Below are 13,202 nucleotides of genomic sequence, written 5' to 3'. Positions count from 1 at the left end.
CGTGACACACACTCACTCACAGCCTTACATATGCAACAGTCTCACAATGCCAGGAAAGACTTGGGGGATGAGCTCACTGTTCCTGATTAGAGTATGTCATTCTGTCATCACCCTCAAGTCTAAAGGACTTTAAAAAAAAATCACAGGTTCAAAAAAAATCATAGTTTCGTGTTCTAATGCTGTAGATTTTCCCAAGTAAGGACAGTAACTGTTCATATACAGTCCTCTCTCCATGGAAGATCAGAGCACCCAAACATAAACTTTTAATACATTTATCGATGCAGCATTAACAAAATATTAATGTATACATGTTGAAGTAATGTCATTCACGTTGTATTTCAAAAATTCCATGGCAAATTTTATAAGGCAAAAATTTTAACTTAAATTTTTACAATTTATTTACAAATCCACAGAAAGAAAAACAGGAGACACCAAGCAGACTTCCCAAGAGCCCCTTGTCCTTATTGAACCTTCCATTAAGCATGCATAATTAAAACAATCCATATTCCCTTATGCCATAAAAAGTGAAGCAACACCAAAGCAAGGAAAAACAAAGCTATTTTGAGCAACCCATAACCAAGCTGCTAGAACAAATTATACAGGACCCACAGTAACACTGGAGTCATTAAGAAGTTCCTGTCTTCTTTCATTTTCACCGTGTACTTCCTGGTAATGCTCCGACAAATCAATAGCAGTTATACATCTTTTCATACATAATGGACAGATGAAACCCTGTAAAATGACAACTTTTAGAGGTACACACAAAGACTTCTATAAAACAAAATACAGACAACACCAATAGATGTTAACAGAAAAATAATTAGCACATCTTGTTCTAGTAGATAGGAGAAATTTTTAAACAGTAACTATGCAAGAAAATTTTGTCAAAATATGGCTTCTAAAAGTAGTTCCCATCTTATGCTATAAATTAGCACTGTTTTTTTTAAGGTGCCTAGTACTTTTGTTGGAATATTCTTTTGTCCAAAATACTATTGTAAAAATATTTCTACTTATAACACTTTGCTCCTACTTATTTTAGACCTACTAGTGGAAAGTTAACTAAAGTTGTCAATAAAGAGGTTTTGTGAATTAAAGCAATTTTTAGTTTTTACCATGTTGCACCAGCTTAAGTTTTCACTCTAACCCACATCCATTCCTAGAGGAAATTTCCTTTGAATTTTCTGAACTGAATAAAAACTATTTTCAAAGCATCTCTCCAATTCTCCATTTGTAACAGTATGCTTTGAAAAGTTATTGTTAAACTAACTCATGAGTTGAGATTTTGTAAGATAAAACTAGCAATGGATGAGGTGTTTAGCATAGCATTAAAATGCTTCTTGGAATGTCCACATCCCATGTCAGAGTGCTTAGGCTGGATTTAAGCACTGCTCTGGTTCTGAGTCTCGCTTCCTGCTAAGGTGCACCTTGGATAGCAGTAGTGATGACAGATCAAGCACTTGGGTCCCTGTCAGTCAGGTGGAATACCCAGATAGAATACCCATCTCATGGTTTCAACTTGCTCCAGTATCAGGTTGCAGGTATTTGGGGAACTAATCAGAAGGTAAGAATCTCTCTTTCATTTTCTACCTTTCAAATAATCTATTGTTTTTAAATAGCAGAGGAATATGAGAAATAAGGGGGCTGACGGTAAGAACAAAGTAAAGTGAAGACAGTTGTGAAAAAAAAGATAGAGGTTATAATTTCACAAGTTTTGCTAAAATAGATGTGGATCGAGTATCTATCAATGCGGACTATAAGACCTTAAGGAAACCACTTTATTTAGCTGTCAGTTTCCTCATCTATAAATTAGGGTCAATAGTAGCACTAAATTCTGTATATACAAAATGCTTATTAAAGTGCCTGATATAGTGTAAATACTCAACAAATACTGTCATTAAATATATGCTTAAAGATACAAAGAAAGAAAGCCAAAAAAAAAAAAACATTTAGACTAGAAGAAAGATAACAATTAAAAATCTGGAATAGCTCATTAAGTCAAGAAAAAAAAAAAGTTTAGTCATGAGAATATGGTCTGTGGTCCAAACACACAAGCCGCTGCTGACCATGCAAGAGAGCAGGACGCAGTTCTTGGCTTTTTAGACTGGCCCAGAATTGGTTGCTGTGGACAGCTGAGAAGTAAACCAGTGCATGGAAGAGGGCCTCTTTCTTGCTCTCACTCTTGCTCTGCCTATAAACTAAATAAGCAAAAAAAACAAATCTTTAAAGAAAATCTTTTTAAGGCCCTAGTAACAGGGATGTCTGATTATCACTGCCTTAGTCTCTTCTTTCTCACTGTGCTACAGCCTTCCTGGTCTGCTGGCTGCTTTTTTTCAACATGCCAAGCATTCCACCCCAGTGACTTGACACTTTCTTCACATGCCTACAAAATTTTTGCCCCAGAAATTCACATGATTCATTTCCTCACTTCCTCACTTCATTCAGTTCTTTCTGAGCTAACCCCTTTCCAGAAATTTTCCCATAATCACTTAAAATTGCAACTTTTTTCACAACTCCTTTCAGTACACCTTTTAGTGTGTTTACTTTTTAACTCTCTTTCTTGAACATAAGCTCTGCCAGGATATAGATTTTTCTCAATTATTTAATCCACTTCTATATCTCCAGCAACCAAATCAATAAGTAAATGAATCCCTGGATGAAAATAATTACCAAAAGGCATGAGATTGCCCAGATCTGTTGAAAATCTTATGTGAGGTTTATAATTTAATATTTATTTTATGTGAAAGATAGACAGAGATCTACCATCCACTCATTCACTCCTCCAATGCCAGCCATAGCCAGGACTGGGGAAGTTAGGAGCAAGGAACTTAATTTTTAAGTCCCATATGTATGGCAGCACCCAAAGACTAATATGACAAATGGCCACCTCCAGATTATGACATTTCATTATAGTATTACAAACCAAGACAAATAAATAATCTTTAAATGATGAACAAAGATAATACATTTGACAATATACTAACAGTCCGAGAACTTCCTGTTAACATTTAAATGATATATCACCTCTTATGTTATTTATTATATACGTCCTAAATTACACAAGATAAAGTATGAATTGTCATATAAACATAAAGGAAGCTTCCATCTTTAATATTTCCTGAGTGTCTTGGAGGTCATAATATACAAAAAAATCCACTTAAATAGCTGCTAAATTCACAATGTGAAAAATCTAGAACTACTCTAAGCAGAGAAGAAAAGGTACAATAAAAGTAAAAGGGACCAAACCTTGGAGAGGCAGAGAGAGAAAGCGGGACTGAATGAGACCTTGGAAAGTGAAGCAGTTATAACCACCATCAACCCACAACTAGATCATGCTACTGTGTAGCATGAAACATTTCAAGCAAAGAACTCCATTGAAGGCAGTCTCAGTTAGTGGTATATCCAGCAGCCAACAAAAGAAAGTAAAAATTTGCTCTGAAAATATGTCAACACATCTAGAAAGAACTCCCATGAGAAAAATCCCAAGAGACACAGTTCACAGTCAAAACAAACAAACAAAAAAGCTTGAAACACACAAGAATATAAGGCAGGAAAAGTGAATCAATAGTGAATCCTACAAGGGTTCAACACCATAAAAATAACTATAAAACATTACCAGACAGAAATTATACCCACTTCTGTTATATTTAGATGAAAACTTGAGAATATGAGCAAATAACAAGAAATTAGTGGAAACAAAAAGATCAGATTTGAAAAAGCAGAGCTTCTAGAAATGAAAAATAGGGCATTTCAAATTTATGAGTTTACTAAACAACAGATGCTCTCTACAGCAAAGCAAAGATTTAATTTATTTGCGTAACAGATTTTTAAAAATTGTATACAATGGAAAACAGTTCAAAAGGAATATATAAAATACTAAAATAATATAATGAAGTGATAGTGATAATTTTCACATGTATCTAATCCTGGTTTCAAGGTCAATAACAAATATGGAAGCAATAATGTAGACTTTTCCAGAACATTTCAAGAAACCATCCTTGTGTACAAGGAATTCAGTGAGATATAAACAAGATAAAAAAATCATAGCAATAAAATGAGCGAGAGATAAATGCAAGTTTACACTGACTAAAATTATAAACACAACGAAAAGAACACATGAAGATTACTGCAAACAGCATCAATTAAACAGAAAGCATACTGCTTCCTCAACAGCAACAACATGACCCAGTAAGACCACTGAGGTAAACATCACAGAGGTGTGAAAGAAAATAAGTCTCCAAAGAAATAGTACTTCTTTTTAAAGATTTATTTACTTTTTTTTATTGGATAATCAGATTTACAAAGAGGAGAGACAGAGAGAAAAATTTTCTGTCCTTTGATTCACACCCCAAGTGGCCACAATAGCCAAAGCTGAGCTGATTGAAGCCAGAAGCCAGGAGCCTCTTTTGGGTCTCCCATGCTGGTGCAGGGTCCCAATGCTTTGGGCCGTCCTCGACTGCTTTCCCAGGCCACAAACAGGTAGCTGGATGGGAAATGGGGCTGCCACTTGTAGGTGTTGCTTTATTTTCTTGGGTTTTTTTCAGTTTTTTTAAGTATTATTATTATCATTTTATGATACAGGTCCATAGGTTTCTAGGATTTCCCCTATCCCCTCCCCATTCCCCCCACCCCCGTCACATCTAGTTCCTCTATATCATTACTAAAGTACAGTTCTTCATACATGGCCATATGTCTATCACTGCGGGCATGGACAATGGCAGAGAGTCCAGCATCCTATTGTCAAGATATAGTAAATAGTTTCATTATAAGTTTATCTTTGTCTGGAAGTAGAAATGCATACTACATTATATCCTCACATCTGGATATATTAGTTTCCATTCAACTTATGTATATTTTTGTGATGATAAAAAAAAAGGACGTTTATTTGATGGTTCCCATTTCCTCCATGAAGGTGACTGAGGAAACAAGAGGATAAGAAGCATGGTGACAAAAAGGATAACCAAAGTACAAATAGCCATCCAAGGAAGGGAAAATGGCCTACTTAGAAAAATAAAGAATCAAGATGGTGGAATAGGGTAAGGATACATTTAAATGGACGGAGAAACATTTAATCAGGATGAAACAGAGAGGACACATTCCAGGAAGGGAATTGTATAATAAAATGATAATAATGATAACTGTAAAAAACAAGAAAGTGAAGCAACTCCTACAAGTACTGCTCAATATTAATGTTCACTGGAGTTGCTGCTGTTCTTTGGTGTTTAGTTTTTGTTCTGACATCAACACAGGGTACCACATTCTTTTGCTAGGTTACAGTTGAGTATGTTCAGCATGTGTTCTCATGATTGCAGTTTGGAACTTTTTCTTAAAGACATGTGCTTTAAACTTGGTAAAGTTCAGTTGATACTTTTCTCATTCTCACAATCATAAAATCCTATCATGGTTAACAGATGACCAGGTAGAAAGAGAAGCAGACTTCAAAATGTATGTGAGACAGACATACTCATTAAACAAAAGGTGAAAGAGAATGGAGGGTACTGGGTAAAGGGTATAACTAACTCTAGAAAGGTTCAACTGACAAACACTGTGAGATGCTGGCACCAGCTAATCCTCTCCCTGCCAGCGCCAGCATTCCATATGAGCGCCCATTCTTGTCCTGGTTACTCCAATTCCCATCAAGCTCCCTGCCTGGAGAAAGCAGTGGAGGATGGCCCAAAGCCTGCACCCATAAAACACTGGGAAGATGCTCCTGAGTTCAGATCGGCTCAGCTCTGACCATTGTGCTCACTTGAGGAGTGAACCACCAGATGGAAGACTTTTCCATTTCTCCTTCTCTCTGTAAATCTACCTTTCAAATAAAGATAAATAATAACAAAAAATATATGTATTATCAGGGGCAATATGGATGTGAATATATCTTCTTACCTCCTTTTCTATGATGGATAAATATTAAATGTTTATTAAAAGCAAAAATAATATAAATGTTAAGGCCAATTTTCCCCCAAATAGTTACCTTTTCCACTAAGTTTCATAATAAACTGCCAAAGACATAATATAAAGTCTTACAAAATCATGAAAGAAAATAGAAAATATACAAATCTTATAGATAATTGGTCCATTAACCTACATTTCATGACAGTATATACACTCACACAGAATGAATTGCTGATTCTTATAAGCAAACTAAAAAAGCCATTCTTAAATCATAATAAGAGTAGCGGTGAAGACAAATTAGCAACATATCTGTCACTATTAGTATACATTTTCTTCGTCTCACAAATAAGCAGTTAAATATCCACAAGTAGGACTCAAACGTTGCATTCCGGTTTTTTGTGACTTACACAAACTTTTCCTATAGAGGATATAATTAAATTATAGATCATTACTTCCAAATATATATTAATTTTCCCTAAAATAATAATGAATTTTGTTGCCAAGCTGCTATTTCCATACCTCTGAAGAGCTTTCATTATTGACATCCACTGCATTTATGGGAGTTGCTGATGAATCTAAATCAGAACCTTGAGAGCCAACTCTCCCAGGAGTCTGAAACACAAAAGGAAGGAAAAATCAAAGCAGATATTAACAATATATTCATAACCCATTTAATAACAAACTTTTTAAAGAAATTAACGTTTTCATGATGGCAAATAGTACTGTGGCTAATATTGTATCAAGATCTCAGTATGCATTCTCCCATTTTTACTTTGTTTTTAATTAATAACACTTATTTTTAATATAATTCATCATATTCTTCAATATATTTTTATAGAACACTTAATCATAGTAATATCTCTGAGAAAGATAAAGCAAATATTATTGCTATGGAAAAGAAACAAATTTAGAGCAGCTTAGTGCTTGCTTACGATCACACTATTAACAACCAAACTAACAGAAGGAAGCCAAAACAAAATGTTGATCTAATTCTCCTAGCAGTGCTCTTTAATACAAGAACTAAAACTACAAGAACTTGAGGGGTGCTAGAACAAACTTTCAGATCAATCATTACCATCAGCTATCTCCAGGACTTAAAAGGACCCCACCAAAGGTACATTCTGGAGAATTACAAGTTTTTTTTCCCCACCACATTTGGATTACATATCATCTATTATCATTCATTAACATGTGGGAGTTGCATTAAATGAATCTGAAATTTGTTGGATTAAAAACAGATTCAGATCACAGGTCTGGCTCAGTTCTCATTAAAGATGCGTATGTGGTACATGCAAGCATGATGTTCACTTTGTACAAGAAACAAAGCAAGGACAAAAAGGAATTTGCTCAAAAGCACATGTTGAATAAATAGAAGACAGCATTTTAACCCTTTAAAAAAAAAGATTTATTTATTTACCCAAAACCAGAGTTATACAGAGAGAGACAGAGACAGAGGGACAGAGACAGCGGGCTCTTTCCTCTGCAGGTTCACTTTCCCAAATGCCCGCAACGGCCAGGGGGGACCAAGTCCAAGTAGGGAGAATTTCATCGCATTTTCCCACGTGAGTGTAGGATCCAAGCACTTGGGCCATTCTCTATTGCTTTCCCAGGTGAGTGAGCAGAAAGCTATAGGACAAGTGGCATAGCCAAGTCTCAAGCTAATGTCTTTAGAGGAAGCTAGCATTGGAAGGGGCAGCCCTGCAACACCAAAACATGGGCCCCTGAGCCGTTCTTAATCAAAAACCCATACTGCTTCCCTGCTAGACACATCCACTGAAATGTACCTCCTGCACCCAAACTGATAACTCACTACACTTTGCTTCAACACAATAACATCCTGTATAACACCACGAAGTATTCAACATAAATGCCAAATATGGATGAATTAATTCATTAAAAATATTAAAAAATGCATAGAAAATAAAAAATAGGCATACTATGATTGTAACTCCATGTTAAAAATTACACAAAAAAAAATTAAAAGGAAATATTCTAAAATGCAAACAATTTATATAGCAAAACCAGGACTATAAAAGGTTTTCTGTTTTTCACATTTTGTTTTTGATAATTTTTTCATAATTGTGATACATATAAGTTGGCTATATATTGAAAAATATTAAAGATAAACAAATTGAATAGTCCATATTTCTTCTATTTTTCTTCCTACGCAGATGTTTTTCATGTTTAATTATATTTTATATTATCATTTAAATAAATTGGGAAACTGGGACAAGTTACAAAGAAAGTGTAGAATTTTTCTTAAACATACTCCCGTCAAAGATGGTATAAATATTGATTTAATCTCCTATTTTATGCTCTAGCAAGAAGTTGGGCCTGTCACGCCAAGACAGTGAAGGGAAAATAAAATGACCTAGAACATTTTTTAAAACACTCTTTGAGCAGCCCCAATTCAAAAACCTAAAATGCTCCAAAACTGAGCATGTCTGAGCATGAACATGACATCACTAATGGAAAATTGCACAGCAGGAATTAAATATTTCATGAACAGTTATTTAAATTTTGTATTAGACTTATAAGAAACATAAATGAATTGTTGCTAAGACTCGGATCCCATCTCCAGACATCTCTACCTAAAAACAAACATTCCAAGATGTAAAAAATAATCAGAAATCCAAAACATTTTGGACTCAACTACTTCAGAGAAGGGATACTTATCTTGTACTTAACTTATTTAGGCTTCTCAGAACTCAAGGTTCTGTGAGCCTGACTGAAGAACGACAAGAAAGGAACAGCACTTTGTGTGACTATGTTTGCAATACAGAGAGCTCACTTCATCATCATCACTGATTTCAAAGGAACAGACAGATCTTTTAGAAAAGTGAAAAAGGGTCCAGCGCACTTGCCTAACAGCTAAAGTCTGGGGCTTGCACGAGCCAGGGTCACATTTGGGCACTGGTTTTAATCCCAGCAGTCTTACCTCCCATCCAACTCCCTGCCTGCAGCCTGGGAAAGCAGGAGAGCATAGCCCAAAGCCTTGAGACCCTGCACTCTCATGAGAGACCCAGAAGAGGCTCCTGGCTCCCAGCTTCAGATTGGTGCAACTGTGGCCATATAGGAGTTGGTAGAATTTCCACAAAGTACTAAAATATCCAAAAACTGGAGCCTGGTGCAATAGCCTAAAGGCTAAACCCTCATCTTGCACATCTGGGTTCCTATATGGGTTCTGGCTTGTGTCCCAGCTGCTCCATTTCCCACTCAGCTCCCTGCTTGCAGCATGGGAAGGCAGTGGAGGATGGCCCAAAGCCTTGGGACCCTGCACCCACATGGGAGACCAGAAGGAAGCTCCGGGCTCTTGGCTTCAGACTGGCTCAGCTCAACTAAATCGTGGTCATTTGGGGAGTGAATCAGTAGATAGAAAACCTTTTTCTGTTTCTCCTCTCTGTAAATCTGCCTTTCCAATAAATAAATCTTTATTTTCTAATTTTTTATTTAAAAAAATATTTTTATTTTGAATTTTGAATTATGTGGTACATTTTTGTATAGGCTGGTATCCCCCCCCCAAACTCCTACCCCATCAGATTTTCTCTCATTTTGTTACAATAGTGTAGTCCTTCATAAGGAATCACAATTGTATCAGTGTATAAATCCTTAAAAAAGAATTTTAAAAGTAAATCTCCAGCCAGAAGCAACAGACAATAAGAGAGGAGTCTCCATTCAGTTAGTATTGGAAGACACAACTCAAAATAATAAAAGTGTATGGCTTCCATTCTCAGACAGACAATCAAGTCAATCTAACGCTCACACAAGAGTAAAGTACTCACAAATGTTGGGAATCACCTATCCGGAACAGATTCCACATCAGTCCAGTGGGAAGGAGGTATGAAGCCATCCCGCTACTGAATACAAATTACTACACTTTCGCTTCTTCTTTAAGACTCAAGAACTCACCATCAAAGTAAGTTTCTTTTTGACATGTAAGAACTCAGTTAATGGAAATAATGGCATCTAGAAAAAAACCATAAGAAGCAAATACAAGGGCAGTTACGTTTGCACATCAGCTTGCTCTAGGCTTTGGTGATGTTGCACTTTGGTTTTACACAGATCCCTCAACAGGCCCCGAGTCTCAACACCACATTTCACCCTCAGTTCGGCTAATATCCTTTCTGCTGGGAGGGCTGTGCTTTCCACTCCTGAGAGGAGACAAAGCGGAGTGGTGGATGTTTCTGCAGAGACACTTGAGCTCATGGGCCACAGTGGCTCACGGGACTGATGTGACACTCCTGATGATCACAACGGCAGCAGCCCAGCCTGCTGACTCTGCCATCTGTCTTTACTGGGACAGTTAGGATCATCTTCCTTGGCAATAAGTAAGGTCAGCTTTTTATCAACAGTGTCAATCTTTTTCACCACAAAGATGTTAGAAACGGTGAGGCAATGCGTTTCTATTTCCTCGTTCCCCTTGCTCTTTGTCATTCTATCTGTTCTGTGACCGTCTTTAGGATGCCTGATCTTTTATTTATTTTTTCCCGAGTGGGTATAATTTTCTCCTCAGCACTGAAGGTATGGCAAAATCTTGTGAAACCTCAACCACAGGACTCACAGGTGTCCATGCCCATGGTCCTGATGAGTCCAAACTCTTCTTAAGAGGACATTTTCCAAAGGCGAAATTTATCTTAAGTGTTTTGATAAAGATCAAAGACTTGGATGACATGTGAGGACAAATATTTAAGATTCCCAGCCTCGGGTCTGGTACAGCACCATAGCAGCTAAAGTCCTCCTCACCTGTACAAGCTGTGATCACATATGGACGCCGGTTCTAATCCTGGCAGTCCCGCTTCCCATCCAGCTCCCAATTTGTAATCTGGGAGTTCTGCAGGGTCCCAAGGCATTGGGCTGTCCTTGACTGCTTTCCCAACTTGTGATCTGGTGGCCGCTTGGTGAGTGAACCAACGGATACAAGATCTTCCTCTCTGCCTCTCCTCTTCTCTGTATATCTGACTTTCCAGTAAAAATAAAATAAATCTTTAAAAAAAGAGTCATGGCTTCTGTCACTTGGAGCTTTACAGTGTGTTGGATTCACAGTTTTGTAGAAAAATAACATAGGGACCAGGAATCATATGGTAAAGGAAATAGTTAATATCCTGACTCTGAAATTATGTAGCTGTCAAGTGGATGCAAGTATACTGATCTCAGATTTCTCCTTGCCCTTCAGAAAGCCTTCAAGTTGTTGTTCTTGGCCTAGGGTATCTCAGATTTCTTGGTATAGCAGGAGCTCCTGTTTTCAACACTCCCTTTAAAATTTCCCAAAAGCCAACTTTGTCAAAACTCTGTAAACACATCCAGAGTTAAGTCTTTGTTGTGTTCATTTGCTGTTCACAAAATGTTCACACTCCAGCTATTATAACAGCAATACTCCTCCAGAAACCACTGTGAAGTTATTTTCATCTGAGACAAAAATGTACAAATAAAAGTTAATTCTGAATTTGAACGTACATTCATGGACTTGGAAAAGAGTGAACAATTTTAAAAAGTTAAACAAAAACATTTAAATGATATAGTTAGTACAAAGAGTTACTGTATAAACTAAAAATTCATTTTTGATTCTTTAATCTTTTGATAGCTTTATGCTATGATGGATCTTAAAATGAGTAACACCACCCCTAAGGGGAGTGGACTTGAAAGCCGCCCCTCCAAAGAACCCCATTTGTACTGTATCTGTACTCTATTCAACATGTTCTATGTGACTTTTCATTGAAATTTACCTTGCCTCAGAGGAAATAAGCAATTCAAAGAAACATTGTACTTTCTACATAACCATATTGCCAATACCAAAAATACCCATTCTTACATTTGCTTAACAAAATCTTAGTTGGGGCTGTATCAAGAAACAGTAGATTAAGCTTCCCATATGAGTGCAACAGTTCAAGACATGGCTGTTTCACTTCTGATGTAGCTCCCTACTAACACACCTAGGAAAGCAGCATTAAATGGTCCAAATATGTGGGCCTCTGTACCTACCAAATAGGAGACCTGGATGGTGCTCCAAGCTTGATCCAGTCCTGGCTATTGCAACCATTTGAGGAGTGAATCAGTAGATGGAAGTCGTCTGTGTACATGTGTGTTTGTGTGTGTGTGTGTTTGCATGTGTGCATGTGTTCATTAATATGTAGGTATATCTCCTTTTTCTCTGTAGTTCTGCCTTTCAAATAAATAAACTAACTTCAAATATAAATAAAATAAATATTTTTTAAAACTAGGTCATAATTCAGGGCTGGCATGGTGCATAGCTAGCTAATCCTTCGCCTGCCAGCCACATGGATGTTAATTCAAGTCCAGGCTGATCCACTTTCAATCCATCTGCCTGCTAATGACCTCAGAAAGCTGCAGAGAATTGGCCAAGGCCTCATGCCTCTGAATTGTAGTGGGAGACTCAGAAGAAGCTCCCAGTTTCAGACTAGCTCAGCTCTGGCTGTTCTGATTATCTGAAGAATAAATCAGCAGATGGAAGATCTCTATCTTTGTCTTTTCCATTCTTTCTGTAACTCTGAATTCCAAGTAAAATAAGTAAATCTTTAAGAAAAAAATTAGTAATAATCCTACTTGATTTAAACAAGCCCAGGAAACATGAGGAGTAACAAGAGGAAAAAGGAAAATAGTCATGAAATGGTGGTTTTGAGGTACATTTTTTTAACTTACTCTTGATTGTTGCTAAACTGTCAAAAGAGCTTCTTGACTCTGTATTCTAGCTACTAAAAAAATCCCAATATTTCAATAAGAAGTCCAAATACAATAACACTGAAGGAACAACACTCAAATACATTTATTTTCCCATTTATAAAAGTTTATTCTGAGATCTGGCAATTGTGATGTAACATGTTAAGCTGCTGCTTGCTATATCAGCATTCCATATTGGTACACTGGCTCAAGTCCTGGCCACTGAACTTTTCAATTCACCTTCCCACCTACACACCTTGAAGGGCAGAAGATGACAGCCCTAGTGCTTCGGCCAACCCCATCCCCATCAGTGCAGGAAACCCTGAGTTTCAGGATCCCAGTTTAGCCTGGTTCACTGTGGCCATTTGGGGAGTGAACCAGTGGATGCAAAAAGAGTGGCTATATGTCTTTCACTTTCTTTTCCTCTGCTTCCCTCCTTCTTTCTGATTTTTCAAATAAATCTTTAAATTTTACTTAACAAAAGCAATGAGATAAGAATGTGTGGCCAATGGAATCAAGTAGGTGGAATAGGGCAAGGACACATTTAAACAGACAGAGAATCATTAGCCAGGGTGAAGCAGAGAGAGCAGATTCCAGGAAATAGGAAAGGACAGGCCAATAGCAGAGGGGAACCT

The 13,202-nt window shown here is 37.0% G+C and overlaps 1 protein-coding gene across 1 annotated transcript in view; it reads right to left on the bottom strand.

Moving 5' to 3' along the window:
* The window catches only part of EEA1 (early endosome antigen 1), a 111,039-nt gene that overhangs the window by 78,492 nt on the left and 19,345 nt on the right, over positions 1 to 13,202 (bottom strand). The window contains exon 2 of the mRNA XM_040980883.1: positions 6,412 to 6,504. Within this exon, the coding sequence (XP_040836817.1) occupies positions 6,412 to 6,504 (93 nt within the window). The remainder of the gene's footprint in view (positions 1 to 6,411; positions 6,505 to 13,202) is intronic.

This window comes from Ochotona curzoniae, unplaced genomic scaffold, assembly GCF_017591425.1.
Source record: "Ochotona curzoniae isolate NIBS_2020 unplaced genomic scaffold, NIBS_Ocur_1.0 contig_1014, whole genome shotgun sequence".
NCBI lineage: Eukaryota > Metazoa > Chordata > Mammalia > Lagomorpha > Ochotonidae > Ochotona > Ochotona curzoniae.
Note: the sequence above shows the minus strand (reverse complement) of the source record. Positions and strands in the feature narration are given on the sequence as shown.